The sequence below is a fragment of the Diabrotica virgifera genome, chromosome 10 (assembly GCF_917563875.1).
Source record: "Diabrotica virgifera virgifera chromosome 10, PGI_DIABVI_V3a".
Taxonomy (NCBI): Eukaryota; Metazoa; Arthropoda; class Insecta; order Coleoptera; family Chrysomelidae; genus Diabrotica; species Diabrotica virgifera.
Window position 1 is genome coordinate 149,273,944 of NC_065452.1, and position 25,179 is coordinate 149,299,122.

General features: G+C 34.1%; 1 protein-coding gene across 3 annotated transcripts in view; it reads left to right on the top strand.

The window, feature by feature from the left end:
* The window catches only part of LOC114331299 (microtubule-associated serine/threonine-protein kinase 3), an 82,672-nt gene extending 63,161 nt beyond the window's left edge, over positions 1-19,511 (top strand). For all 3 annotated transcript variants that reach the window (XM_028280823.2, XM_028280824.2, XM_028280825.2), the window contains one exon: positions 1,038-19,511. In XM_028280823.2, the coding sequence (XP_028136624.1) occupies positions 1,038-1,753 (716 nt within the window). In that variant the 3' untranslated portion in view covers positions 1,754-19,511. The remainder of the gene's footprint in view (positions 1-1,037) is intronic.
* The last annotated feature ends 5,668 nt before the right edge of the window (positions 19,512-25,179 follow it).

Consider the following 25,179-nt stretch of genomic DNA (forward strand, 5'->3'; position numbering starts at 1 on the left):
TACCTAGGATCGGTATTACAGAGTAATGGAGAAATAGATGGAGATGCATGCAGTAGAATTAGGGCTGGATGGATGAAGTGGAAAGAAGCGAGTGGTGTGTTGTGTGACAGAAAAATTCCAATGAAGCTGAAGGGAAAATTCTATAAAACAGCCATAAGACCGGCTATGATGTACGGAACTGAATGTTGGGCAGTGAAAAAGAAAGAGGAACAACGAATGCATGTGGCGGAAATGAGAATGCTTAGATGGATGAGTGGGGTGACAAAGAAAGATAAAATTAGTAATGAGTATATTAGGGGAAGTCTAGATGTGGCACCAATTGATGCCAAAATGAGAGAGCATAAGTTAAGATGGTTTGGTCATATTCAACGTCGAGACGTTAATCACCCAATACGAAGAATAGCTGAAGTGCAGATTCCTGGAAGGAGTAGGAGAGGAAGACCAAAAAGGACCTGGGGGGAGACGATAAGGCAGGACATGTTGGTAAAGGGGATTAACATTGATATGACCCAAGATAGAATTGTGTGGAGAAATGCAATTAGGGAAGCCGACCCCGCATAGGGATAAGGCAAAGAGAATGATGAGATTGAGTCTTTGGTTACTCAGAAATTTCCTCATCTTTAAAAAGGGTGCTCTTGATTGCTCTATTCTTGCTCGAATTTCTGATTTCGGATTTAGATCTTCCATAATCCAGACTCCTAATCTTAAGTATTTCATTTTGTATTTTTGTAAGTTTTGCATGTATCCATCATCAACTTTTCCTTGGCCTCTCTTATTTTGTTTTTTAATAATTTATGTTTTTCTCTGTATTTATCTAGCTTTGTGTTTCTATATTCTTCTTTGTTCCATGATTTCCAGTATTTCTTGAGTTATCCAAGGTTTTCGGCTTTATTCTTTCTTTTGTAGAGTTTCTTTCTGTTTCTTTATAACAGAATCTTTAATTTTATCAGTTAAACAGAAGTTTACTCTTACTAGTCAAGTAGTCAAACAGAATAAGTTTACTTTAGAAATTTTTTTAACTCGTTTTTATATTTCAGGCTTAAATTCGAGTACCTCCTCAGAGAACCGTTTATCGCTAAATTTATCAGGTGTTGGTGAGTTACTTCCACGGATAGCTGAAGAGAAAGATTCTCCAACAAATAGCCAAGAAGTGAAATTTAAAAAACCCGCGAAAGGTAGCGAAGATATAGTGAAACTGGATAACCCAACCCAAGACAAGACAGAAAAGGTCAGTAAACGGGATTCCTCCAATTCAGATAAGAATCTTACTAGTAATGTTGGCCACAAAGTAAATGAAATGGTGAAAAAAGATGCAGAACATATGCAGAAAAAAGAAAGCGCCGTAAAGTGTGATATAAGTAAGAAATTTGAAAAGGATAAGAAAAGGTTAGAAGAAGCAAGTAAATTTGAAAAGGAAAAGAAATCTAAATCAGAGGAAGTTCAAAAAGTCGAAAAAGATAAAGATAAGAAAGCGAAGGTGGAAGAGACTCTACTTAAACCTAGCAAATTAGAAGAAAAAGGACAAGGTAAGAAGGCAGATAAGTCTGAGGAAGTTCCAAGTAGAGCCGGAAACGAACCGAAAAAAACTAGTGCAACTGAGGAAATACAGAGTAAAGTAGAAAATAAGAAATCTGAAAGTGAAACGAAAAAGGCAACAAATGAGGAAACGAAGCTAAAAACAGAGAAGTATAAAAAGTCAGGTTCTAGTGAATTTTCTCAGCAAAAGTCGGACAAAAAAGATAATTTAAAATAAGTGGTTAGTATATAGTGTAACACTTGGTTTTAGGTGACTAAAACGTGTAGTAAATTGGTAACAACATACATACAAACATATATGTACCACCTGTCCAATATTCGTCTGAAACTAATTATTAATGCCGCCTGCCATCCATAAAACCTTGATATATTATGAAATTTTAATTAGTTATTTAAACCTTTATATATTATTTTTTAACCTTTTTTGGGGTTAGAAATTTAATGATGCTTCTAATGCTGCATTCGGATCAAGTGAGTCAAAACCATATAGAGTACGTTATTTGGCCAAAAGGATATTGTTTTTCTATTTTTTTAAAAGGTTTTTTCATGAAAATAACGTATTTTTTGGTGGGACACCTGATAAAGTGGTCATTTTGATTTTATGGTTTTCCATCTACCAGAAAATTTTAATTTTTTAATATTTTTTGAGGTTAGAAATTAAATGACACTTGCTTCTAATTGTGCATTCGAATGAAGTGAGTCAAAACACCATAGACTACGTTATTTGGTCAAAAGGTTATTGTTTTTCTATTTTGTAAAAGCTTTTTTATATGAAAATAACGTATTTTTTGGTGTGGCACCTGATAAAATCGTCATTTTGAGGTTATGGTTTAGCATTTTCGCAAAACCGAGATGGCACTAAAAACAGACGAAAAGTTTAACGCCTGGTAAAGTTTTTGTAAGCAAAAATGAAATGGGCAGGAAGGTTCATATTCTATATTATATATATGTATAATTTAAAATTCTTTTTATTAATTTATTTATTAAATTTGTAAGTATACATCCATGTTTATGTATATTTACAGGGGTCTTTTTAGTATTTCTTTTTAATAAGTTAATGCTTGCAGATAAGTTTTATCCTTTAAACGCTCTATAAATGATAGCAAATATTATTTAATATACAGGAAACTAGCATATATAGTTAATTTTAGTTATGCGGAAAAAAAAACAAGACAACAGTTTTCAATTTTCACGCAGTATGGTGATTACAATTAAAAGGTTTTCTGCTGCAGAAAACTATTGAACTAACTAAAACTTTATACAAAAGCTACAATATCTATTCTAATATGAGTCGTAATGACTAACTAATTTAAGAGACTGGTTTGAATTTGGGTTGTCTTGCAGTGTCTGTTCAAACTCTATTCCTATTAGCTCATTGGGGACGAGATTGGTCATCATTTTTGTTTTTCTATGGTTTATCTTTAAGCCGACTCTCTGTGTTACTTGCTGTACTTGTTGTATCATAACTCTAGCTTCTCATAAGTCGTCTGTTATAAGAACAGTGTCATCGTCATATCCTAGATGATTTAGTATCTTTCCATCGGTGAATACACTTTGAGTCCGACTCTAATCGTGTAAATGCGTCCTCAATGACTGCTTTAAATAAATAGTTATTAAATAGTCACAGTATAAATACTTTTGATGACAAAGTATCTCCATGCACCCCCGGTGACAATTTTTATCTTCTCAGTTGCAATGAAGGTTTACAGTTGTCGCATTTTCGTGTATATTTCAAGTGCTTTCAAGGTAGCGACTGTTTCCACTGTATCAAATTCTTTGTGAAAGTCAACAGAAATAAGAACAAGTGATATATTCTATTCGATAGGCTTTTCTGACTAGAGTTTTAAGGCACTGCAGATGGGCGTTTGTTCCGTGGCCTGTTCGAAATTCTTCTGCAATCAGAAGAATTCTTCTGCACAACATACAAATCAACAAAAAATTTCAGGGAGACGATTAGTGCCATCATTCTTCATTTGAAAATGTTTGGTCTTCACTATCCGGCTTCAGATTTATTTTTATTTGGGATAAAGTTACCGATTGTCAATTTGATAGCATACAAAGCAGTATCCTGTATATTATTTTTTGAAAAGTGTTTTTAAAAACGAGATGATGTTGTTTGGGGTAGTATTTTCTAATAAACTTTTATTCCTTATTTATGTTCGCTGCATAATAGCTTTAGCATAACATTGGCTGTGACCAAATATGCTTCATTTATTGAGAACCATTCTTGTTTTGTTTTGTAAGGATGAAAGTTCGACAAGGATAAAAACATTTGTTCGTGTTTCTTATAATTTTATTTGTCTTCTGGATTTATCGGCTCTTACAAGCAGACTGAGCATTAAGTGTTGATAGCTTTTGACCTTTCTTCTATAAGCTACTACTATAAACTCCTTTGTACGTATCACCTTTTTTGAAAACAAACTATGCTGATTGTAATTGTAATTATAACAAGGTTAAAACTTTATTGTGTTTCTCTTACAGCGCGTTTACACGATATCTCTTTTAGTACGTTGTTGCATGCATCAAGAGGCAAGTGACATACATCCTTTACAATTTTTGTATTTTTAATCAGCGTTTAAAACTTAGTTTAGAAAAAGGTAAGGAAAAACTTAGTAGGACAAAAACAGAGTATTTGGAATGTTCATTTAAAGATGGAGTTACTACAAATAAAATGGTATCTTTGGATGGTGAACTGATTGTAAAAAGCAATAGTTTTAAGTACCTGGTATCGGTATTACAGAGTAATGGAGAAATAGATGGGGATGCATGCAGTAGAATTAGGGCTGGATGGATGAAGTGGAAAGAAGCCAGTGGTGTGTTGTGTGACAGAAAAATTCCAATGAAGCTGAAGGGAAAATTCTATAAAACAGCCATAAGACCGGCTATGATGTACGGAACTGAATGTTGGGCAGTGAAGAAGAAAGAGGAACAACGAATGCATGTGGCGGAAATGAGAATGCTTAGATGGATGAGTGGAGTGACAAAGAAGGATAAAATTAGAAATGAGTATATTAGGGGAAGTCTGGTGTGGCACCAATTGATGCCAAAATGAGAGAGCATAGGTTAAGATGGTTTGGTCATGTTCAACGTCGAGACGTTAATCACTCAATACGAAGAATAGCTGAAGTGCAGATTCCTGGAAGGAGTAGGAGAGGAAGACCAAAGAAGACCTGGGGGAGACGATAAGATAATGTTGGTAAAGCGGATTAACATTGATATGACCCAAGATAGAATTGTGTGGAGAAATGCAATTAGGGAAGCCGACCCCGCATAGGGATAAGGCAAAGAGAATGATGATATCTTACTAATTTAATTAATAAATCATCGTTGTACACCCAATTGGATAGACACAAGTAAAAAATTTGAGTTTTGTTGTCCAAAAAGCTTCTGGCACTTACCTGTTAAGTGAATTCTCCATTTTTTTTTTAATTTTAAATGTCATCGCAATGCTTTGCGCATGCCTGTTTGGAGGCGTACTCAGTTGCGTGCCTCGATGCAAGATCATCAGATAGACGAACAGATCGTCGTGTAAATGCGCCATTACTGTCATATTGATTTCCACAGGCGGACAAAGCATATGTAAGCTTCTATTTTATCTTATATAGGGAACATTCCCAGTGGATGGCTGTATATCATAGTTTAGAAAAACTTACAAGGAAGTAGAAAACTTCTTGTGTAATTGGAATATTACTTTTTATGGGACCATGATCAATGATACTTGAACATTGGCCAAAAGCCGCTTACAAGTCGGTATAAGTAAAATATACTGACAATGTTAATGATTATGGATCTAAAAGGGAAGATAATGAGTCCTTACTCGAAAAGGGCGAGTTACCACCCAACTGATAAGACTGTCTTCTGATTGACACCTGATATGGCCGAAAACGTTTTGAAATTTTTGTTAATCTGTTAATTTTTAAAGTTTTATACTTCCTTGTAAGTTTTTCTTCTCTGTTATGTTTTTTATCAAAAGAAGTTTTATCTTTGTATGTGTATAAGGCCCGGTCTTTCACTTCCGAATAACTAGTTATTGGGAAGTTTATCCAGCAGATTACATGTAAATCTATCAAATAAACTTCCCGATAACTAGTTATTCGGAGGTGAAAAGACTGGGCCTAAGTGTATGAAAACGTTTAGTATTATAGATTGAATTGATGTGAGGTAGCTATAACAATATTGAAAAATATTTCATATGTGTTTAAATAACGTGTGATAAATGGTAAATAATAGAATAATTTTGATAAGGATGAACCCTGTAACGAACATTTTAAAGAATTTTCAGTTAAGCACTGGAAAGTATAGATGAACGTGTCGTACCTACAAAAAGGGTCCAGAATCAACAACGTACGGCATATAGATAATCTAATACTTTGATTCAGATGAGGGTCAGAAGAATTTACTGTATAGTGTATCGATAATATGTGAGTTAATATACATAAATCTAATATTATCGTCACCTCTTCTTTTGAGCTATTTCAACATAACAATTTTGACAGTAATTGTTTAACAGCTGTTCCACCTCTCTACGTACCTTCAAATTTACTTCCAAAGCCGTGTAGAATTGGCAACGTTGCAATATCGGTTTAAGGTAGGCAGATCTGCAGTGGGCCATTATAAATATATGTAATGTATATCAAAATGGAGCACTCGTGAGTGTAGGGTCTTTCGGTCAAGTAGGTGGAGAAAAAAGACAACATATTCGGCTACTTTATCTGTTTAAGACGTTTCGTTTACTGCTCAGTAAACATCATTAGTTCATCTACAAAATGAGTGTTATAAGAAACAACATCCAAAAAAGAAGTAAAAAACACTAGTGTTACCTTAAAAAAGACATGTAGCAAGAGATAAGATGTACAAGTAAAAAAATATCTTATCCAATGAACCATCAAAGTAATGTAAAAGTATATAAAACATTTGAGTTTATAGTTAACAATTAAAAAACTTTAGTACAGCTAAAGGCAAGACCATGTGACAAACAGTCACATATAAAAAACAAGTGGAAGAAAAACTAGCTTGTTTTTAATGTCAGAAAAAACCAAGAGTAAACCAAGATTAATAATATTTAAGCATATTTCCAAGATTAATAATATGCTTAAATATTATTAATCTTGGAAGTGTGAATCTGGTTTACTCTTTTTTTTTTCTGACATTAAAAACAAGCTAGTTTTTTTTCACTTGTTTTTTATATGTGACTGTTACCACATGGTCTTGCCTTTAGCTGTACTAAAGTTTTTTAATTGTTAACTACACTCTCAAATATACACTTTTTATATACTTTTACATTACTTTGATGGTTCATTGGATAAGATATTTTTTACTTGTACATCTTATCTCTTGCTACATGTCTTTTTTTAAGGTAACACTAGTGTTTTTTACTTCTCTTTTGGATGTTGTTTCTTATAACACTCATTTTGTAGATCAACTGATGATGTTTACTGAGCAGTAAACGAAACGTCTTCAATAAACAGATAAAGTAGCCGAATTCTTTGTCTTTTTCTCCACCTACTTGACCGAAAGACCCTACACTCACGAGTGCTCCTTTTTTATATTGGAATTGACGGTCGTACTGCTTTTATGACGTAATGTATATCTATATGTATGTGGTAAGTGTGTTTACATATATATAGAGAACGATAAGTTTATATTATTTATTTATCATTCTTTAAGTAATTTGCGCACACATTATCTTTTTTCTGTCATAAGCGCCCACTTTACAGGATGACCTCACTGATATAGAGCCACTGCCAGGAGCAAAACTCCTTTCAGCGTAAAGATATAAAATAAAATTGCATTTTCAATAAAATATTTCACACTTTTGGAATAGCTCTTAACCGTTTACATCCTGGCAGGATACTTTGGTATGGCAAATGTAGACATAGGTCTTATTTTTTCAACTGCCTTTGGTAATTTGAAGTATATTTTGGAACAAAAATCCTTCTCTTGAGCAATCTTCACCCAATTCCCTACGCCCATAACTTTAAAGTATCCTGTTGTATTTAGTCGTGTGATAGATGACCGAAATTAACTTTCAGGGATAACGTGCCCATAACTATTTACGTAAATTCGGTGTGATGGATCTTTCATCGTTATGAGATAGTTATTTCTTCAGCGTTAAAAAAAGAGAAATAACATTTTACTAACAAAGTTTGAAGTAACAAAGAGAACCTTATGTAGAAATAGTACAAGTTGAAGAGAGCGCGAGAGATCGATCGGAAAAGGATCCGAACATGCCACAAGCTTGACAGGATGTGAAGTTACCCATAAAAGCAGCGTTGCCGAGTTGATACAATTGTACTAGTTTGATACAATTAACAACCAAACTTTTGATACTAAAGTATCTTAAAGTAAAAACCTCCAATTTTGTGATATAAGAAATTTGCTTCAAATAACATTAAACGACGTTTTTTTAAGTTTTTGTACAAAATGTGTTGGTTTAGTACATTTTGAGTCACTATTTCAGTCATTCCAGTGCATTTACAAAAATTTCTCTGGTAACACTGTATATGTTTATAAATTTCAACAATTATATTGAATTATCTCGAGTTGATTTTTCTATGATTTTTAAAATTGTATTACCCTTCTACATATTCTTAAATTATTAGCTTTACTTTTTATTGTTAATTATTATATTAATCGTATTATTACCTACAGGCGTGTAATTGTTATTTGAAGTCTATTTTTTTTTATATTTTTAATTTTGTACTGCTTTATATTTTTCATATTAAATTAATAACATGCCGCACAAAATCATAGGACAACATAAAGCAGAGTTATTCGTTGAATATTCACTTGATTTATATCTAAAAACAATTCAAAAGATGAACTAACCTTACATATCCTTACATAACTACAGAGTTTCATAACTTGAGGTTTAACGTCGCGTTATAAAGTGACAGTTGATATACCAGATAACTCAAGAACTGTCAAGAATTAACACAAGTAGTTAAGTTAAATATGATACATCACACCAATTCGAGGATTATAACATAACTACAGGATAACTTTACGGTAACGATAACTTCGGTCATCCATAACACGGCTGATTATCTCACCACCAGAGTCGAAGTCGTCTACGTGATCTTCTTCACATACCGGCCTTAGTATTCTTTTGTCAAAATGTCTTCTGAGGTTTCGTGACCATTAGAGTCTTCTGGACTTTCTTTTATTATGTTTGCGTCTCGATATAGTTCTTCGAGCTCTGTTAGTTCTTATCCTATATTGTCCTGCTGATCCATCAAATTGTATCTTTGTATTTCTTGTTAGTTGTTTCGATTATATAAGATTTTGAAGGCCGCAAAGACATCTGTCGCGGGCTTCTATCCTATTGTTTATTTCTTGTGATTCGCTATTGTCTTCAGTTATTGTTGTTCCAAGATACTTAAAGGACCCCGCACAAACTTTATGGAAAATAGGTCCCAGTGGATTTCGTTCATACTTTGGGAAAATACTATTTAAAGCATCCTGATAAAAAGTGTTCATGGGCACAACTCAATCGTATGAAGGATTTTCAAGATATAGAGGCCCAAAATCGGAAAATTATAAGATTTACGGGGTATTCCAATTCCGTGAGTTATTGGTTATTTGGCAACATGTAGAAGTTTGGATCAAGGAAAAGAATAGTTAGGATTTTTTCCTGGCTATCCAATGGCGACCTTTACTTTGACCTTGACCTTCAACGGACGTCATCTTCTAGAGTTTCGAGGGTTTTCGGCATTCAATTGATATAAACAGATTACTCATGGGTTTTTGGGATCGCTAAACACGCATATTCCATCAGAATTGCCCTCTCGATGACGTGGTGGCCAGGGCCTCTGCAAGGGACGTCATCTTCTAGAGTTTCGGTGGTTTTCGGCATTTAATTGATGCAAATGAATTACTGGAGGGTTTTTTGAGGTCGCTATACACGAATATGCCACCAGAACCGACTCCCAGAGCACCTGATTTCCAAGGTCAATGAAAGCAGCTCCTGGAGTTTCGAGGGTCATTGGTACTACATTAATACAAATGGATTAATTATAGGTTTTTGGAGTTGCTGAACACGAATACGTGATTAGTACAGACACAGGAGCACCTATCGCCTAAGGCACGTCATCTTCTGGAGTTTCGAGAGTTTTCGGTACTAAATTGATGCAAACGGATTGGTACACACCGAGTAGGTACTCGGAGGTTTTCTGAGTTTCTGTTCAAAGAAAGCGTAGAAATTGGTGAAAACTTTTTTCTTGCTATTTGTAGATTTTTTTTAAAACAAATGTTGTGCTATTCAATTGTTTTAATTATTTATAAATATAAACTCAGTTTATATCTGACAATGTTTTTCCTTCATTTATTTTAAGATCAATTTACTATATTCTATTTCGATAATGTTATTCATCGTGGTCACTAGATACTCCAAAGTCTTTTATCTAAGTGATATTCGTGTTCAGCAACCCCAAAAACACAAGAGTAATTCGCTTGCATCAATTTAGTACCGAAAACTCTCGAAACCCCAGAAGATGACATGCCTTAGGCACCAGGTACCCCGGTATCTGTTCTTATGGCATATTTGTATTTAGCAGCCCCAAAAACTAATGAGTAATACCCATCTGCATCAATTTAATGCCAAAACCTGTCGAAACTCCAGAAGAAGACCTGCCTTCGACGGCACAAGGTGCTCTGTGGATCGGATATGATATGGAATTCACGTTCAGCAGCCCCAAAAGCCTGTGAGTAATCAGTTTACATTAATTTAGTACCGAAAGCTCTCGAATCTCCAAAGCATGACGTGCCTTTGGCACCAGGTACTCCGATGTCTGTTCTGATGGGGTATTCGTGTTCAGCAACTCCAAAAACCTATGAGTAATCCGTTTGCATTAATGTAGTACCAAAGACCCTCGAAACTCCAGGAGCCCCTTTCATTGACCTTGGAAACCAGGTGCTCCGGGATTCGGTTCTGGTGGCATATTCGTGTTTAGCGACCTCAAAAAACCCTCCAGTAATCCATTTGCATCAATTAAATGCCGAAAACCATCGAAACTCTAGAAGATGACGTCCCTTGCAGTGGCCCTGGCCACCACGTCATCCGGAGGTCAATTCTGATGGCACATTCGTGTTTTGCGATCTCAAAAACCCATAAGTAATCTGTTTATATCAATTTAATGCCGAAAACCCTCGAAGCTCTAGAAGATGACGTCCGTTGAAGGTCAAGGTCAAAGTAAAGGTCGCCATTGGATAGCCAGGAAAAAATCCTAGACTTCTAGTAGTTTTCCTTGATCCAAACTTCTATATGTTGCCAAATAACCAGTAACTCACGGAATTGGAATACCCCGTAAATCTTATTCTTTTCCGAGTTTGGGCCTCTATATCTTGAAAATCCTTCATACGATTGAGTTGTGCCCATGAGAACTTTTTATCAGGATGCTTCAAAGAGTATTTTCCCAAAGTATGAACGAAATCCACTGGGACCTATTTTCCATAAGTTTTGTGCGGGGTCCTTTTCTGATATAATCGATTGTTATATTCTGTCCGATTCTATCTGTGTTTCAGTTATTGCGGCTGATATACATATATTAAGTTTTGTTTTCATTGATTATGAGCCCCATTTTATTTGCTTCCTTTTCGGAACTGATTATACACTACAATAATATTTGTGTTCATTAATATATTTCGGGAGTCATGAAAATCGATTGACTTTAATTATTAGAATACAAAATTATAGTATAATAAACAAGTAATCATTACTAACCTTTCAATCAGCTCACTTTTTTCCTTTTTGTGGACGTCCATGTCATTTGAGCCACCTTTTTCATTGCGTACGATTATAGGCTTCAACGGAATTATAAATAAGTGAAGCACCATGGACGATTTTTTCTAATGATTGATTCAATTGTGAAGATAATATTGCGTTCTCAGCCGTTGTTGATCAAAATAGTACGAACTATTGAGTTGGGACTATTTCAACATGGCGGCTGAGCTTGCTCTCGTCATATGATAAAAAGACTTACACAATAAACTGTTAAACATGTCTACCTCCAGCGTTGCCAAGTGTACAACAGCACGGCTCGAGAAGTAGAGGTAACTTTAGTACAGTACACTGTTTCTTGTGATACGGTTTTTCAGATATATTTGATGAATGTTGATCGATCAAAGAGTGTGTAGTTATACTATGCTAGACAGACAATTTACGGACTGCCCCTTTATTTAACGTTTTATCCGTAACATGATTAAACAAAAAGTACCTACATCCTTTGTTATTTTCATTGAATTTTTGTTAAATTTTTTGGATGTAAGAACAATATTAAATATTCAAACTTTATAGGTCTGTTATACCTTGTCTTATTTTATATGTGATAACTAGGAATTATCTATGCTTTTTTAAACTAATTTTTTATATATTTAATTGGAAATTTTCTAAGAAATTCGACGCTTTTTGTGTGATTTATCAATTAAATGCAGATTTATTGTGATTTTTTGTAATTTATTTCATTTTAAATAAATTACTAATGATTTAAAATCGTAAAATGTGAAACATACTGTTGATAGTACAGGGTGAGTAGGAAGAATGTTTCAGGAGTGTAAAATAAAATAATTTGAATAAATTCTACTATATTTCATGCGAATAAACCGCAATGTTAATAATTGACAATATATTTCACTTTTTGATTTTAGCTTTTGAAATCGTTCTCAAAACACAAAATAAATAAAGCGATATTAATAATCCTAAAAATAGTAAAAGTAATAATAATCTTTTCAGAATCATATCACGGAGTGTAGATTTCGTATAAGATAATTCATTCTTTCTGGTATTTCGTCTACAACTGTCCCAGATATAAAATTATATACGGATGGCCAAAAAAATGCAACATCTAGCTAGAGAAAGAAATAGCTATTTGTATAACAAGGGAGGAAAGTGCTACTTTTTCTCCCGAGAATGAAGTTTACTGCCCGACGCGTAGCGGAGGGCAGTAATCATTCAAGGGAGGAAAAGGCACTTTACTCCCATGTTATACATATGGTTTTTCCACCTTCCTCAAATAACAAGTCATTTTTTCATTTTTACTTAATTTATTTATGTAACTAACCAACAAAATTTATTAGAACTAAAACTAACAAGTAGGTACAATATAACTGTCAACTGTCAAATATAAGTCAAATTATTAATGTAAACATTGTTAAATCAGAATAACAATTTACTGTTTTTTTACCATTCTGCAAAATACAGTGTTTTTAAATAAACGTTAAAATGTATAGATACTTACGTAATAGAAAATAGGTATTGTACAGGGCGTCAATAAGTTATATTTCATGAATGAAATACCATGACGTCACTTTTACTTTTCCTCCCTAGGGAGGAAAAGTACAACTTTGCTCCCTACAATCAGGTCCGGAAAAGTATACTTTCGGTAGAGGTAGGTGGAAAAATATTTTTTTAAACATTATCCAGATTCTTCTTATGGCATACCACAGGTCTTCTAAGTTTGCTGGAGGACCTGGCAATCGACTTAGGTTTCGACCTTTCATATTCCACACATGTTCGATTGCTGACAAATCAGCTGATCATGATGGCCAGTCCAACGTCTATACAGGGTGAGTCATGAGGAACTGTACATACTCCTACCTCGTATAGAGGCCCCTATGGGGAATAACAAATGACCATTAAAAAGTATCTGCTCCCATTGTTTAATAATATACAGGGCGAGTTTCGCATTTTGACAGAAACTTTACTACCTTGACGGTAGTCGTCATTATTTATGAACGGTCAGATCGATGTGTCTCTTATTTTGGTCAATCGTTACACTATTACCACCTAATCAACTGATTTAGTCAAACTAGAAAAAAATCAGGTCCGGCCTTAAAAAATTAGTTCGTTTTGGTCTTAGAAAAAATTTCACCCTGTATACGCTTTTTGAAAACTCTAATATAAATTTTACAAATTAGACAAATAGGCAATTAAAATGGCATATTTCTTTTTTTCCCCACACGATTACTTAATTTTTTATTAATAATGAAATTTGTCAAAATCGCAATTTTACCATAAAAATAAAAAAAATGAACGTTTTTCTTAAAATTAAAAGTTTCACCATTTTTTTTTCTATAACACGTCTAGATCTAAAACTCCCCATACACTTCTCTTTGGACTCTATAGTTTAACATAGACGTGATCAAATAGATAAATTTTAAATTTTTTCACTTAATTTTTGCGATTTAACTTTGCAATTCACGAATCTGCACCTTTTATTTTTAAAAATTCATAACTTTTACGAGAAGAAAACTGAAAGTCTACAACAATTTTCATAGTCTTCACAATGGTAAGAGATATGTGCTGTAAAAATTTCAGAAAAAAAATTTTAAAATGGAACAGGGTTGTAGCGAGTTGATTTCATTTTTTTTTTTTCATTTTTAGGTTAAAATTCCGATTTTGATAAATTTGATTTTTTAATAAAAAATTAAGCAATCGTGTGGGAAAAATAAATAAGCAATTTTAATTGCCTATTAGTCTAATTTGTAAAATTCATATTAGAGTTTTCAAAAAGCGTATACAGGGTGAAATTTTTTCTAAGACCCAAACGAACTAATTTTTTAAAGCCGGGCCTGATTTTTTTTCTAGTTTGAATAAATCAGTTGATTGGGTGGTAACATAAATTAAATATTTATTCAAAAAAAAAATTAATTTTTGTCATAAAAGTTATTTTTTTAAATCTATGGTTCACTTTACCAAACTTTTAATAATTATTCATAGTCAAATTTGATTTTTTTCAAAAAAATTGAGTAATCGTGTGGGGAAAAAATAAATATGCCATTGTAATTGCCTATTTGTCTAATTTGTAAAATTCATATTAGAGTTTTCAAAAAGCGTATACAGGGTGACGTTTTTTCTAAGACCCAAACGAACTAATTTTTAAAACCGGACCTGATTTTTTTCTAGTTTGACTAAATCAGTTGAGTGGTGGCAATAGTGTAACGATTGACTAAAATAAGAGACACATCGATCATCTGACCGTTCAAAAATTATGACGAATATAAATTTCTGTCAAAATGCGAAACTCACCCTGTATATTATTAAACAATGGGAGCAGACACTTTTTAATGGTCATTTGTTATTCCCCATAGGAGCCTCTATACGAGGTAGGAGTATGTAGAGTTTCTCATGACTCACCCTGTATACCAGATTCTTGTATGAACCCCATGGTTTCACGGGCCATATGAGGTCTTGCGTTAACCTGTTAAAAGATGGCATGTGAATTGTTTGTAGGTAAGGATGTAACACCGGTTGCAATACTTCACCAATATATCGTCGAGCTGTGAGAGTGCCGTTACTAAGAATTAGAAGTAATCTGCTTTCCAACCATGACACTTCCCATGTTCACCTCATACCATAATACTTGGTTGTCTCACTGTATGACGTTCAACAGCCAAGTCTATACAGAGCCACCCAAACAAAACCTAGATTAATCACTGAAGCAGACAAAATTCTAGTGGCCATTCCAGTAAGCTCTCAGTCCCATTCTAAGTAATCTTTGATTAACTGTTCTTCTTGACACTGCCCTTCCTGTAGCTGCAACTATATTTCTCTGACGCCGACAAGTCTAATTAGGTTTGTTCCAACTCGATAAAAAACCGTTCTTGAATCGTTACGCCCATGCGCAATAACGAATGATTATGCGCAGTAACACATTTTTCGTTACTGCGCATACTCGTAACCGTTTAAGACGGTTTTGTATCGAGTTGGAACAAACCTATTATTGCACCATCTCCTCCAAACTCAACACCGTAGGAGAATACCTTACATACTTAATAACTAATAACATAGGCCTCCTCTAAGTTTCTCCATGTCCCTGTCTTGAGCTACCATCATTCAGTTCCCGGCAGTTCTCTTTTCATCGTCACTCCAGCGCGTTGGTGGTCGACTTCGTTTGTTCGCTTGCGTTTGCCATTCCATGTTATCACCGTATCTGCTCCGTATGTTATCACCGGCAATAAGATAATTTGTTACAAACTACAATATGAAAGCGAATATGAACACCGACGACAAACAGTGCGAGAAGAAATCAACACCAGCCTCAGTGTAGCAGAAAACCAAATCCGCAGAACAGACAACGTAGATGAAAAACTGAAGTATATAAGCACTATAATAAGAACTACGGGAAATAAACACCTAACCAAATCTACAAAGAAACATAAGGTGTGGATGACACCAGACATACTAGAACTAATGGATGAAAGACGCAAATTGAAGAATAATTCAGAAAAATACAGAGAGGTTGATAAGAACATAAAGGAATAATAAGGAAGGCCAAAGAATCATGGATTAAAGAACAATGTGTAGAAATGGAAAACTATGAAAGAAAGTATGACACATTCAATACACATAAAAAAGTAAAAGAACTTACAGGAACCCAAAGAAGACATCAAATAAGTTTGCTTAAGGTCAAAGACGGAAATATTATTATAGACTTAATAGAAAAAATTAATAGATTTAGTGAATACATAAGAGAATTGTTTGAGGACAACAGAAATAACATTGTCCAGGTAAATGGTGAAACGGGACCTGAAATCCTAAAATGTGAAGTAGAAATGGCACTTAGAAATTCCAAAACTGGAAATGCAAATGGACCCGATGAGTTTCCTACTGAATTACTAAAGCTCTTGAATGATGAATCAATAGGTATAATATTGCACTTATTTAACACAGTATACAATACTGGTATTATACCTCAAGAGTGGCTGCTGTCTACATTCGTTACACTCCCAAAGAAATCCAATGCAAAAGAATGTTCAGAACATCGAACAATATCTTTAATGAGCCATCTACTAAAGATATTTCTAAAAATCATCCACAACCGAGTTTATCAAAAGTTGGAGTCAGATATTAGTAATACACAGATGGGGTTCAGAAAAGTACTAGGTACTCGAGAAGCTCTCTTCGGTTTGAATGTTCTTACACAAAGGTGCCTAAACGTTAATCAAGAAGTACATGCATGTTTTATCGATTTTGACAGAGTACGCCACGATAGGCTAAGAGACATTCTTGAAAGAAAAGACAGATAATAAAGATCTGCGAATAATTCTCAACTTATATTGGAATCAGAAAGCTAACATCAAAATAGAAAATGAGATACCAAAAGCAATAGAAATACGTAGAGGAGTAAGACAGGGATGCATTTTGTCACCATTGCTATTTAATGTATATAGTGAAAGCATCTGTCAGGAAGCCCTTTTGCAAGCAAATGAAGGAATCGTAATCAATGGAGAGGTTGTAAATAATATTCGATACGCGGACGACACTACTAGTTGCAAGAACAGTAGAAGAATTACAACGATTACTTACAAACATAAATATTGCTTGCAACAATTATGGCATAAACATTGATATCAAAAAAACCAAGTATATGGTCTTCAGTAAAATCATGACACAACCAGCACTTATTAGTATAAACGGCATTCAAATTGAAAAAGTATTAAGTTACAAATACTTGGGAACTTTAATAAACGAAACTGGAGACCAAAACAATGAAATAAAAAGACGTATCGAAATTGTCAGGGCCACCTTCATAAAGATGAGAAAATTCTTCAGATATAAGCATCCCTCTACGATTTAGAATGCTAAGAGGCTACGTATTTAACACGCTATTATACGGTGTAGAGTGTAGAGGCCTGGACTCTCAAACAGAACAACATAAAAATATTGAAAGTTTCGAGATGTGGTGCTACCGTCGAATGCTGAAGATGAGTTGGGTTGAAAGAATCACAAATCTCGAAGTAATACGAAGGATAGGAAGAGACCCAGAAATTTTGTTAACGATAAAACGAAGAAAACTCGAGTATTTGGGTCACCTAATGGGAGGTCATAAATACGCATTACTTCAAAATATAATGCAAGGAAAAATAGAAGGAAAACGGAATCCAGGCCGTAGAAGAATGCCATGGTTGCGGAATTTGAGAGAGTGGTTTGGCTGCACCACTAATGAACTTTTTAGGTCAGCTGTAAACAAGGTCAGGGTAGCCTTGATGATTTCCAATCTCCGATAGGAGTGGCATAAGAAGAAGAAGAAGAGTAGCTTACCAAACGCAGTCCAGCCCAAACCTATTCCGCGCTGTATCTTGTGCATTTTCTTATTCTTTCCAATTTGTATCTCATATCCAAGGTATTTATACACATGTGTTTCAGTTATGTCGGCATCATCTATTCTGATGTTTTGTGCAAGCACGAAATTAATTCTTGTTTACTTTATTTATAAATCAATAAAAATTTTTATATTGTAGTTTGTAACAAATTATCTTATAGGTCTGGATCCCGTGTATGAAAAAAAAAGCTGATTAATAGCAAGCTGAAAATTTGTTAATAGCTTAAGGGTGTCTAGTCGGACAAACTTTGATATATGGGAACACTGGAACAGGAAAAGTTTTAATTGTGGAACAGGTTAAAAATTTGGAACGGTCAGACCATAAAAACGTCACATGTATTTTGTCCGACAGAACTTCCAATTGATTTGTTATCCTTTCATTAAACTCTTATGCAAAAATCAGGCTGCTATTTATCACCAAACGGGCATTGTAATGAGTGGAACACGTAGAATATGCCAAATGACAGGAATTATGACAGGTGATAAATAGCAGTCTGATTTTTGCATGAGAGTTTAATGAAAGGGTAACAAATCAATTGGAAGTTCTGTTGGACAAAATACATGTGACGTTTTCGTGGTATGACCGTTCCAAATTTTTAACCTGTTCCACAATTAAAACTTCCCCTTTTCCAGTGTTCCCATATATCAAAATTTGTCCGACTAGACACCCTTACGCTATTAACAAATTTTCAGCTTGCTATTAATCAACTTTTTTTTCATATGCGGGATCCAGACCTATTACTATTGTTATCAATTGTTCGAACTCGATGGTAATATTTTTAGAAATAAGCGATAATTTTTTATAATATCCCGTCGTCAAGCATTACGTCAGATGTTCTTCGTTATTACGCGAAAATGAACATTCCGTGACATTGCCCTCGTGACACTTTGGCATAATTTCACTCCCCTTCGGGTCGTGAAATCAAAACTGTCAAAGTGTCACTCGGGACACAAATCGATAATTTTAGAGCTCTCGTGCAATTACCACTGATACAATACGCACTGCGCATACACTTTTCTCTTCAAACATATGTGCATATCATTTTTACATATTTCCAGTAGCTTACCAAATCCAGCCCAGCCTAAACCTATTCCGCGCTGTATCTTGTGCGTTTAGCTATTCTTTCCAATTTGTATCTCATATCCAAGGTATTTATACACATGTGTTTCTGTTATGTCGGCATCATCTATTAATCTATTCTGATGTTTTGTGCAAGCACTAATTTTGTCATTATTTGAGTTTTGCTTACGTTTATTCGGAGACCTACTGCAGATCCAGCTTATGTCATTTCTTCAAGCCTATACTTGGCCTCGCCGATGTTATTCGTGATCAGAACGATGCCATCTACGAATCTAAGGTGCATCAATCTTTCTCCATCAATATTAATGCCTGTTGGTCGATATAATGGCCTAAAAAGGCTACTTGAATGCTTTTCCTTATTAGCAACGCACTCAGCCGGATTTTGCTAATGTAAAGTGCAATATTATTGTATTAGCCATTGTATAGTTGCCTGAAACTAAGAGGTACCAACTTAAAGTACGAATATTTTATTTAAGATATTAATAAAGAAAAATTAAGTTATGTATTAAAACGAAGTTAGATTAAACTAAACAAAAGTTTGTAATAATTTGTTTAAAAAACATTTTGCCTCACTCACCCTGTATAAACTACATCACATATGTTGTGTATTTTAAATTAAATAATCTTTATGTATATAAAATTGCTTTTTTTACAAATAAATAGGATAGTCTAACTGCATTTTTTAGTCACTATAAATGTTTTTTGTTTGTGTAAATACATAAAAAAATTGTTAATGTGATTCTTCCAGAAGAAGTAAATTATCACTGTTCGTAATATACCCCACTGAATTGTAACGGTTGTTTTATTTTGACCAAATTATAGTCCTTGGGCCCACCATTAAAAAAATATATTACCTGCCTCATGAGACTTTTCTTATTCAGTTATTCATGTCAAATCCGACAACTTTTCTGTTTCGAAAAATTTTCGGGAGGGGGCGTTTCGTCAATATAGAGGTTTCTAAACTTTAGTGCGTCCGACAATTGGACGCACCCTTAAAAATTTGTCGGAAAATATTACAAGTAAATTGTAAGTATTTTTATCAAAAAATCCTACAAAAAAATCATCATTTATGACTCCATAGTGCGCCCACGCATCATAGTCATAAAATCATACCCTCACATGATTTTTGCAGGATTGTTTGATAAAAATATTTACAATTAACTGGTAATATTGTCCGACAAATTTTTTAAAGGGTACTCCAGTTATTATCGGAAGCACCAAATTTTAGAAACCTTTATATACAGGGTGTTTCATTGGGAAAGTAACATACGTTAACTGTAGAAAGTGGACACTTAGTCGGTCTCAAAAATACCATACTTAATGGGTCTTACTTAATTAATAACAACGATACTGCGGGTGTTTTATCTATTTTGTCATTTTCTTATTTGGTTCATAACGTTTTAACCACACTGTATATTTATTTTATATTTGGCACGCAAATATTCTTTAAGGTGGACAATCAATTAATTAATTTACAATTGAAAAAAATTCAGGTTCGGATTAAAAAATATTGGAAAAATATTCCGACCCAAAAAAAACACACTATGCATTAATTTTTTTAATGGATTTTGCGTTTAAAAAGAGGATGAAAAACTAAATTTAGTGGTATATTTTGAATTTTCGGCAAAAATATTTATCTGGTAAAATTTTGAATTTGAATTCTGAAATTATGCGAATTGCGAGGGTTCGAAATAAAAAAATTAAAATTCGACTTAATTTTAATTAATACTATTATTTAATCTAAATTTTTAAAATGGTAAAATCTTGGTAGTCTTACAGGTAAGAGTCTGGCGTTAGTGAATGCGCTCAAACGAAGAAGAGTTCAAATTGCTTGTATTCAAGAAACTAGGTGGAAAGGTCAAAGGGCGAAAGAACTAGGTGAAGGATACACATTGTGGTATGTAGGGAGTAGAGAAATGGAGTTTGTATAATTGCTGATAGTGAAATGAAAGATAACGTAGTAGAAGTTGTAAGAACGAGTGATAGAATGATGTCAGTGAAATTTGTAATTGATAAAGAGGTATTGAATGTTGTGTGTGTATGCTCCTCAAACAGGTCTGGGTGAGAATGAAAGAAGAGCTGTCTATGACCAATTAGGAGACGTCCTGAGTGATATTCCGTCAGAGGAGAAAGTTATAATAGGAGGTGATTTCAATGCACATGTGGGTCAAGCCAAGGCAGGATACGAAGCAATACATGGGGGATTAGGCTTTGGAACTAGAAATGAAGCTGGAGATGACATGCTTGAATTAGCAACAGCATTGGATGTGGCGATTGTTAACACATTCTTTAAAAAGAGAGAAACTCAACTTATTACCTACAAAAGTGGACAACATTAATCCCAAATAGACTACTTCATGATAAGGAAAGAAGACATACGTGAATGCAAGGACTGCAAGGTAATAGTTAGTGAGACAGTAAGTCAACAACATAAGCTGCTTGTTCTGAACATCGAAGTAAAAAGCGAAACTAAACAAAAATATCGGAGAGGACCACAAAAAATCAAGTGGTGGCTGCTAAAAGATGAGAAAGAAGGTCTATTCAGGAGAAGAATAGAAAAAAATGGTTGGAACATGAAAGGAAGCCCTAATACAATTTGGAGAAAAATGGCCAGTAGTATTAGAGAGACTGCTATTGAAATACTTGGGAAAACGTCAGGAAAAAAGTTTGAGGATAAAGAGACTTGGTGGTGGTCAAACGAAGTACAAGGAAAAATAAAGTAAAATAAAGTGGCAAGAAACCAGATCCGACATAGAGCCTATTTTACTTCAAATCAGGTCCGATGAGGCACTACAATTTTCAGGCCCCTAAATATTAGGTATTTAATAATAATAATAACTTGTTTAAATGAATTAATTATTTAATAGAAATATAGTTGCACCAGAAATTTAAATTTTTATTAACAATAAATAAAATTTATATTTAAACAATTTAACATTGTTTAAATACAGTGTGTCGCATTTAAGGTGAAGATAGTTCGGCTATCAAAATAAATACAGATTTGAAGTTTTGCACAGTCATACATGTTGATTTTACATTTTTTAAGATAGTCAACTGAAATTTAAATTTTAAAGGCGGTCTACTGCGAATCCACAAACAGGGTAAATTTTCTATATTTTGCTTCGCGTTAGATATTTCGGAACAAGTATTTCCAAATCTTATTCTAACCCCACATACCAAATTGTATGACAAAATTAGCACTTTTCATTTTTTTTGGACTTTTGTAGTCAGGACTCTAAAATTCATCTCAGCTGTCCGAGATCTCGGGCCAGCCAATTTTAAGTTTTAGGGTCCTGCCTACAAAAAATAATGAAAAAACTAAATTTTGTCATGAAATTTGGTATGTGGGGTAAGAATAATATTCGGAACAACTTTTTCCGATATCTCCAACACGAAGCAAAATATCGAACATTTACACTATTTGTGGAGTCGCAGTAGGCTGCGTTTAAAATTTAAATTTCAGGTGAGTGTCTTAAAAAATGTGAACATTCAACCTGTATGACTGTGCAAGACTTCAAATCTGTATTTATTTTGATAGCCAAAATATAGGGCTGTCATCTTAAATGCGACACACTGTATATATGTCATTTCCTTTTGTAAATAATTTGGTTGTTGAACCATAAAATGATAGACCGTTCTTGTTATTATTCGTTGAAGAACGTTTCTAGCATTGTTTTTTTTTCTTCTAAATAACTTATTTCCATTAATGTTACAATTTGTCCTGTGGTATTACTTCTCTTGACTAACGTACCAATTGATGAAACATGTTGAATAACTGTCCTATTGATATTTTTCCAGTCATTATACCCATCTAAAGTTAGAAGAACAATAATGGAAGTCCGGCACTGATATCGAATAAGCACACATGCTTTTTGATCGATCCTGACAAATAGTAAATTTAACTTACAAAAACCAATCATAGTATTCTTACACTACGTTAACATCAAGTATAATAGTGTTAGTTAAGTGTGTATAGAAAAACATTTTCTGTGAGTACATATTTTTCTATTAATAAGTATTTCATAACCAAAGAATTTTATAAAACCGTCAATAAACAACACCAGTCATTGATCGACACCAATTTTTTGTCTTTAAAGACAATTACCAAAATCCGAAGCGGAACAGGTCCGTACTTAGGAAAATCAAATGGTGTTGAGAAATGGAATTCGACGTTACTAATAATAGCGATGAATCATTATCGCAATCCACATCACAAAAACCTTTATCTTACTCTGCTGCAGCTAGTAGACAAAAAGAAACAATCTATCCATCCAAGCTACAAGCAGTAGTTTTTAATTCTCTCAACGATGTTAAATTAGAAGAATACTTGTTAGCGGTAGGAGCTTTAGTTAGTCCAAAACACATTATTTTTTCATCAAGAATCACCAACAATCGTATCTGTATCTATTTCTCAACCAAACAAGTCGTAGATGAATTTTTTTCAAACAGTAGAGGTTTCATCACTGTAAACAATACACAAATTCAAGTCCGTAGACTAATTACTCCAAGTGAAAGACTCCTAATATCCAGTGTTTCTCCCACTATCCCGCATAAGGTAATAGAAAACGAACTACTGCTCTTAGGGCTAAAACCAACTTCATCAATGTCATTTTTGCGAATAGGAACCAACAATCCTGAATACAAACATGTACTCAGTTTCCGTCGACATATTTACGTATCTCCACCCACAGGTCCAATTCCCGATACCATTTTAATAACTCATGAAGATACTACAAATCGAATTTTTTTGACATTAGACAACTTATGTTTCATTTGCAAACAACATGGCCATATTTCCAGTAGTTGCTCAGTAAATGTAAATCACTCAGAAACAGCTGTCCCAACTGCTACACTTTCAAACAGAAACGAACCTAGTACAGTAACTTCAACAGAAACGACTGCTATTACACCTTCAACAACATGCACTTCTACAAACATATCAAATAATTCAACGCCACTAACAAAAATATTATCTACAACCAACCTAACACCTCTTGATACATCAACTACAGATAATACAATGCCAGTGATATCTAAACCAAATATATCCACCTCATCAGCCCCCTCACCTCACATAGTCATAACTAACCAGCCTTCATCTTCCAGTCTAAGCAATAATTCTTGCTCGGTTAATGAAAATAAAGAGAATCCAGCACCAAAAGAATTTAGCGTATCCAACGAAGAAAATACATCTAAATCATCCTCCAAACGAACTGTATCTGAAGCAATATCACCCCCGATTGAGACATCAGCTAGTGACGATGTATTTTCAAAGCCAACTCAGAAACAAAAAAGAATAAAAACAAAAATATCAACAATACCATTAGAAACGCTAATGCAACCAATTAAAGAATTATTCAATTCCGAAAAGCAAATATTAACTTTTGAGGAAACAGTTGATTTATTTGAAAACGCTCATGGAACAAAAGATGTTATCAGCGTTGTAAATAAATATACAGTAGACATTCTAGGATTTAAAAAACTCATAACCAAAATTCATTCATATACATCCGATCGCTCATTAAAATTGAAATGTACAAAGCTTAACAAAAAAATTACGAGACAGCTCACAAAAGACAACTACGAGGATGAAGAACCTGACACGGATACATCGACTGAATTATCCCAGGAGCTGAACATTCAATAATTATAACTATAACATTCAACAAACTAACAAAATTTTCTAAATCCTATCATATACTTATATACAGACGCTTCTAAAACATCTACTGGAGTTGGGGCAGCTGTCATTACTCCAAATAGTACACTTGAGTATAAACTACCATCCTTAAGCTGTATACATACTGGCGAGCTATACGCCATCTATCAATCTCTCGTTCATATTAACTCCAGTAATATATCCAATGCTCTTATAATTACCGATTCCCTCAGTTCCATCCATACCATTAACCAACTGTACACGAAGCATCCAATTGCTCTCCTAATTAAAAAAGAAATAGCTACCATTCAAAACAACAACCATATTGTACAATTCCTATGGGTTCCTTCACACATTGGCCTCCAAGGAAATGAAGCGGCGGATCGGACAGCCCAACAAGCCAGGGACAGTGAAACCGCGAGTGAAGTGAGAGATGTAGTTCTTAATGATTTAAAATCATTTATTAAAGTGAAAGTCAAAAATCCGTGGCAAAACCAGTGGGACAGTTCAACTTCAAAACTTCGCGAAGTGAAAACGTTTGTAAAACCGCGGAAATCTCAAATTCACAACAGAACTCACCATGACATTGTTACTCGCCTTCGTCTAGGACATACCCGACTTACCCACGGACACATAATTGGTCACACTAATCCCACTTTATGTGAAAACTGTAATATCCCACTAAGTGTTAAGCATGTACTTGCAGAGTGTCCAAAATACCAGTTGCAGAGACAGAACAACCACATCATCGGATCAACAAGTGAAATCTTAGGAGAAAATTGTAAAATTGAACACTTGGTAAA